The 7,100-nt window shown below is 49.3% G+C and overlaps 1 protein-coding gene across 1 annotated transcript; it reads right to left on the bottom strand.

Moving 5' to 3' along the window:
* Positions 1–2,672: 2,672 nt before the first annotated feature.
* On the bottom strand, positions 2,673–4,334 carry LOC144276848 (basic phospholipase A2 homolog Gln49-PLA2-like). Its single transcript, XM_077837226.1, is given in 3 exon segments — positions 2,673–2,815; positions 3,389–3,495; positions 4,108–4,334. Coding segments are annotated over 3 exon segments (477 nt in total).
* Between the last annotated feature and the right edge of the window lie 2,766 nt (positions 4,335–7,100).

Consider the following 7,100-nt stretch of genomic DNA (forward strand, 5'->3'; position numbering starts at 1 on the left):
AACCTGGTGCAGATAAAGTTAATTGTGCCTAAAACTGGTGCCCCGGTTGTGCTGCACTCTGTACGTACACAGCATCTTCCCTGGACAGCTCCCAAGCTCAGGAGACCGGACAGACACAGGGGGAACCAGAGGCACAGATGGTCCGTGGCAGAGTCAGCCATAGAACCCAGTTCTCTGGGGTTCCAGCCCAGGGCCCTGTCCACTAGACCAGCCGTGTGCATACTTTCCCAGCCACGCCCGCCCCTTACCATTCGCAGCATTCGTGGCACTCGCCCACCCGATACTTGTAATCTGACCTAAACCCTTACTTCTGTGCTGCTGCTGGAGAGCGGCAGCTGCCGGCCGGGGCGTTCTTGTTATTTGCACGGCGGGAGGACTATGGTTTTTCAATCTCACTCCTGTCCCGCCATGCAATACCCAATCTATTTTTATCCCACTCCTGCTATTATGGCAGCAGGTCCTGCAGCACGCACAGGATCCCAGTTTCTTTGCACCACGCCCCCCCCCCCCACGAACCTCTTGCACCCCCATCCCCCTCCAGTTTGCACACCATTTCACTAGATTACTTTGTCTCAAGCAAACCATTAAGGCTTTTTATGACAGCAGCTTCTAGGCAATGTCAGAGTTTACAGGAATATCAGGAGAGTTAAAACCATGCCCCAGGCTTGGGTATTTACTTACAGCACAGGAAAAGTAAAGTGATGCCAGGCAAATGCTTCATTTCAATTGGGAGAGGTTAGAGAAGAAAATAACCGTCCAGCCAGGGAAAGCGGTAAACATTAAAGAGAGCCTAGCATGCAGTGCCAAGTACTAACCGTACCTTTATTGCTGTTGGTTACATGGCCATTCCATAGCTCCACTCCTCCTTATTAAACTAAAGAAAGAAAGGAGGTACAAATATTTACAATTCTCACCAATATGTATTTGTTAGGCAGCAGTGTGTCTGGGATTCCTGGACACTGTTGCCATAGGGGTTTAGGCCCAGATCCACAAAGGTAGTTTGGCACCTAACTCGCATAGAAGCCCTTTCAGGAGTTGAGCCTTCGTGTTTTTGCCGTGGGTCTAATGGGGCGTGAGAGCTGCATTGTGAAATGCAAAACTACCCCACAGTCAAAGTTTTCCCCACATTTTGAGTCTCAACAATGGGCCTGTTTTTTCACAGAACGTTTTGCAAAATAGGTTTCATTGTCTTTCTAGGTTCAGTGTGTGTGACTTTGTGACTAAAAATGAGTTCCCATGGATCCGATTTTCAAACCTCAGTGCCTGAGTTTTGCATGCAAAATATTCCTGTGCCAAAGCATAAGGCAGCATGCCAAAGCATGCACTGAGGTACCCAAAATAGGCATTAATGCCTCCAGCGTGCGTCCTTATGAACACAAACACAGGAACCTTTTGCATTTCCCAGCCCCCTGTTCTGTACATGCAATTCCACCTTTGCAGGAGTATGTGTCGCTTTGCTGTAGCTAGAGATACTGCTGATGGGAAGGCAGAAAGGACACAGGAGCTTTTGTTCCCAGAACATTTTTCTGCTGGTTTGGGGGAAATATTCAGCAGTTTCCTCTCTTTGTACCTGCCCTAGGTAAAAACTGAGTCATGCTTTGTGTGTGGCCTCACCCATCCTTGCCTGAGGCACTTCCACAGAAGAGGGCTGATGCCAGGTATAGAAATCAGTCAGCCCTATGCTTTCCACTCCAGAGGTCTCTTGGCTCCAGTGGTTCCCGACAATGTTTGCAACTGAGGGTAAGAGTGGGCCAGGTCATGGCCCAGAGGGCTGCTTTGTGATTAGTATTGCACTAGTCTTCACAGCAACACCCAACCAGAGCAGTGCCCCATTGTGCTGCACAAACCCTGCTCTAAAAAAAACCTTTGGGGGGGAATTGGTTCAACAGACTGTCCTGTGCTGCAGAATAAGGTGTTCTGCTCACTTTTATTTAGAAGCAAAGGAAAGGGAACAGCATGGTAACTAAAGTGAAGGAAATGAATCTGTAACCAGAATATTAAACAATGGGGAGCTTATGCCAGCAATCCCAGGAGAATCCCAGTTCAACCAAATGGTCCGTAGTCACCATGTTTAGTACTGTAGTATTATATATATCCCAGTAGCACTTCTGGGACAAACTGAGATCAAAGCCCTATCATGCTAGGTGCTGTACAAACACATAGGAAGAGACAGTCCCTTACACTCTACAGACACAGGCAAAGAAAGGACTATTATCCTCATGTTACAGAGGGGCAAACTGAGGCATAGAGCAATTATAGCCCAGATTCATAAAGGTACTTAGGCACCTAAGTCCCATGGGTTCCAATGGGAGTTAGGTGCCTAAGTGCCTTTTAAAATCTGCACTTGGTCAAGGTCACACAGGAAGTCAGTGCCAGAGCCAGGAATTGAACCCAACCCAGTATCTCAACCATCCTTCCTATATTGGCGACCAGCCATCTGACGTGGTTCTCTTCCGGTCTGGTCTGCTCTAGTGACCCACTTTAAGGTAGAGCTGCTGGACTATTTAAAAGCAGTTCCCTGGAATTTCTCTTGTCCTCTGTAGCAAAGCACTCAGAGGTCACAGTCCATTCTACAGTCCCGCTCCTGGCTCACTGGTCCTGGGGAAACAGCATGTGCAAACTCTTGTCAGCTGGGCGGTCAGTAAAATAATGGGCTGGGGACAGGGTGGCCCCTAGCACCTGGGTGTGAATCCTGTGCACTTGCTGTCTCGGTAGCGAACGTAGCGGCTGTTGAACGTCTTCAGGTTCCTTTCCAGGCAGAGAGTCGTGCTCTTGTCACAATCACAGACCTGTTCTTCGCACCAGCTCCCCAAAGCTGCCAAGACAGAGAGAGAGACGCGCACGGTTTTCATGGGACAATCGCAGCGACGAGGAGGACGGGGACTAATTCTCAGGGCCTGACTTCCCACTGGCCCTGTGGAGTCACTTACACTTGGGCAGTGTGAGTGCAAAGTGGGTATGAAGCACTGCTACAGGCATCCTCACTCACACTGGTGGTAGGTTACATTGGATTGGATGAGATCTTAAAAAGTGAGCTCCTCACACCCCCTTACAGTCAACTGCATGGACCCCAATTTACCTCCATCAGCTGGGTGAGGGGCCAAAGTCACTGGGTCAGAAGCTGAACCAGGGCTTTCAAAGAATCAAGGTGTTGCAACTCCAATACTTATGGGCCATTAATGCACTTCTTTGGTCCATGACACAAGGGGAGACAGCCAGAGTCCTTCCACGAACCCTGGTGCTACCCTCCCCTTCGAACCCTTCTCTTCTGGATCAATGATAAGGCCAAGGAGAAGGCTGAGCGAGAAAGGCAAAGAGCCAAACCAGTGTGCTGATTAGAGAGTAGAAGCAAAACACATCCCAACCTGACCACGGGGAGAGAACTCACCACACAAGATGTCTCCGTCTTTGTAGGTGTAACTATATCGCTGTCTGTTCCCGTAACATCCACTAGCTTTTAGCCTTTCGTAACAGCAGTGATGAGCTCGGCAGCACCTCCGGGGAGAAGGAAGAGCAGAGGCACATGTCAAAGGTCTGCTTACAATGAAAGAGTATAGACATCCAGTATAGACGATCTTGTCTATGCAAGCATTTTTCACTAGGAGGGTGGTGAAGCACTGGAATGGGTTACCTAGGGAGGTGGTTGAATCTCCTTCCTGAGAGGTTTTTAAGGTCAGGATTGACAAAGCCCTGGCTGGGATGATTTAGTTGGGGACTGGTCCTGCTTTGAGCAGGGGGTTGGACTAGATGACCTCCTGAGGCCCCTTCCAACCCTGATATTCTATGGCCATTGTCTAAGCATTTGTTGGATTTACTGTACATATCCAGGACATTCCCACTAATGCTTGTATTTGTTCATGTCTGAATCAGGGCCATATCTAACCATAACTAAGGATCAGAAATGCTGTGGTAGAAATTGAGCTTTCTGCAGAAGGCAGTGAGCATCTTAAGAGACTTTCCATCCAGTTGATCTCCTGCAAAGGACCCTTGATAGTAAACTCTGCTGCACTTTATAGGGATATTTAAGCATTTGACCAGTCCCATGGGAATTACAGTGCTGCTTGAGGAATGATATATTTAAAAAAAAAAAATCTAGTGGCAATTTACCAATCTGTCGCATCCTTCGGTTCCCCTCTGCCATCAGACCCGCAGTAGCAGCCGTACCCATAATAACTGAGGATGGCACTTTTTCTCGTGGCTTGATTAATCATCTTTCGAAACTCCAGAAGACTCCCCTGTGCCCCAGACAGACCTGCAAACCAGCAAGAGCACTAGGAAGGCTGGTTTCCTCTAAAGGAAAGATCACTCCCCCGTCTCCTGTTGTTAATGCACATGGGGAGCACGCTGCATTGACGAAAGAACATGGAGCTGAATCCTTGGGGTTAGCATGTGGCTTTAATGCCACAGCCCTGTGGTAGGGGGCGCTGTGGTGGTGCACTGCTCTACACGGGGCACCAGACAGCTTGTGTCCTCTACTGGTGTGTTCCTTGCAAAGGGGATGCACAATGCTCATTCCAGCCTTTAGACCGGCATAGACGCTTCCCACAGTTGTACTGCTCTTGCTCTGGGGACCAGCACAGGAGGATGCAGGGCCAGGACACCAACTCCTCCCTGCCCCCTTTCTCCAGCTCATTCTCCTGTGGGAGAGAAGGAATGCACAGCCCTTCCCCGGAGCACAGGGACTTGTATTGCAAGAGGCCCCTGTGCAGCAATGCTAGGGGCAAGGGGAACACCTTACCCGCTCCCCTGCGGTTACACAGCTGTGTGGGGCCATGCACAAGCTGGGGCCTGAGGCTTTAATATGCCTCACTTGGGTAAAGCTCTCAGTGACCTCAGTGCGGGCCTCGCCCAGTTAAGGGCTGAGTAAACCCGACATCCAGACCCCATGCTGCGGCCGGGTGCACAAAGCACTGAGCCTCACTTGCACTGCCCTGAGGCTGGGGATTCTGCTCTGAGGGGGGCCTGCTGGATACAGAGCAGAGGCGATCGCATAATTAGCGTCGACTAGGGAGTCACTAGTTTGCTGTACTCACTGCAGGCGATCAGCAAGATGACTGCAAAGAGATTCCTCATCTTTGTGCAGGACCTGGGAGAGGAAACACCCGGATCTTTCACTCAGGCAAACAACTCAGTAGTATCGATCTCTGGATCTGCTCCAGTCAGCAGGCAGGCTTCGGATAGCTGGCTGCTGCTGAGAGGATAAAGGGACAAGTCTGAACTTCTGAAGCACGAACCCACTCATCGCAATGAGTCAAAGCCCTGTACAGGATGCTACTGTTTGTAGTGATCTAGCTCAATCAGTGTATCTACCTGAGCTGGAAATTATACCTCCAGCTGCAGTGTAGACATGCGTTAGTGAACCCCGAGGTCCCAAAGCCAGTCTCAGCTGCAGTGAAGGGTGGGAAGTCTGTCCCAAGTACAGAGAACTAGTTGTACAGAGAACTATGGTTACCAGTTAGAAGGAATAACCCACAATGACACACAAGCAGAAGCTACAACTTGTCAGAATGGGCATCAGCTGCTTGATCCCATAATGCAAGAAAAAGATCAGTAAATAATATCTATCTCACCAATCACCATAATACCTAACCACTTCCCAGGTAAATGAATTAGTGTAGCAAGGTCCCTACTAGAGGGCAGTCTCTTTTGTAAAGCACTCACCTCCTCTGGGCTTGGGAAAAGCTTGGCAGCTGGAGTAACACCTGATGTGTGCTAGCCACTGGTTGCCCTTATATTCTCCACTCTGTCCCTCCCACTGCTACCCCAGCTAGGTGGATCTTGTTCTCCAAGGTCCATTATCCAGGATGATCCAGATGAGTGGTGAGGTCTGTAATAGAAGGCGTCACCCATTTCCCTCTTTCCTCTGGGTCTGAAGGACTCTTCCATTGTATTTAAGCCAGGATGAGCGATCATGCTGAAGACCCCCAGTAGAGACTCCAGTCTCTGTCTGGCAATTTCACATTGCTCCTTTCTGAACACTTCCACTGTGCTAGGAACTCACAGGCTGGAGTTTCACACCTGTTTGGCATAGTCTCTGCATTCTGATGCCAGTTTGGCAAGAAACTATTCCCCCCCGCCCCCACCCCGAACAATGAAGAATGATCACGGCCCCACTGAAGTTACCGGGAGTTTTGCCATTGACGTCAATGGGGTCAAGATTTCACCCCGTGTCTTTAAGAGTGAGACCGTGCTGGATTGTCCGAGGGAACAACACCTGAAAAGGACCAGAATCATGGCTACGCAATGGAAGTTTGGCCTGCGTGAGGACTGCAGGTTTATGTTTAACCATAGCTAAATGGTGGTGGTGGTGCTACAACCATAGGCCAAGATGTGAAGGGGATTAACACAGCAAAAATACCCTCCCACTGCAGTTTGTACAGCACCAAGCGCAGGATGGTCCTGGGCCTAGCTCCTCCGAGGTATTTAGGTTCTTAACTCTCATTGATTTCAGTGGGAGGTAGGTGTTGAAATACTTTAAGGCGCCGAGCCTCGATCCATGACTAGTGCTCCTAGGTGTTACAATAATCCAGAACTAACTACTCATACGAGATTCTTCACATTGACATGGAGTTATTGTCAACCTTTTCATGCCCAAATTCGGAAAGGGTTTTCATCATCCGTTCCCACGGCTATTCCAACTGCTGATTTGTTCTGCTGAGTGCGCTAAATCAAGGGGCACACAGCAATGGAGCCCCACAGGCCGGGGTGTCCTATCTTAATTGACAATAGGCAGCCCAGGTGCACAGACAGTAAAAAGCGTGCAAACAACCTGTGGTCAGAGGAATTGAGACAGTCACAATAGTTCAAGTCAGTATGTAGGTGCCAACAGCTGTAAGATCCAGAACAACCACCTGTCCCCTGTCCCTTATGTCCTGATTTATCTCCATTACACTTCAGGGGAGCTGTGAGGGATTAGCAGCGCCTTCATATTGAGTTCCACAGGTCGCTCAGCTCCAGCGAGTCTCAACAATGCTTGTAACTTGAGGCTAAGGATGGATTTCAAGCTGGGGTTGTTGTAGTAACTGGATGGAAATAATCTACTTTTAATGCACTTTGGGACAAATTCACCTGCTAAAATCCCATTGATGGCAGTGAGACCT

Source organism: Eretmochelys imbricata, chromosome 18 (genome assembly GCF_965152235.1).
Source record: "Eretmochelys imbricata isolate rEreImb1 chromosome 18, rEreImb1.hap1, whole genome shotgun sequence".
Lineage (NCBI taxonomy): Eukaryota > Metazoa > Chordata > Testudines > Cheloniidae > Eretmochelys > Eretmochelys imbricata.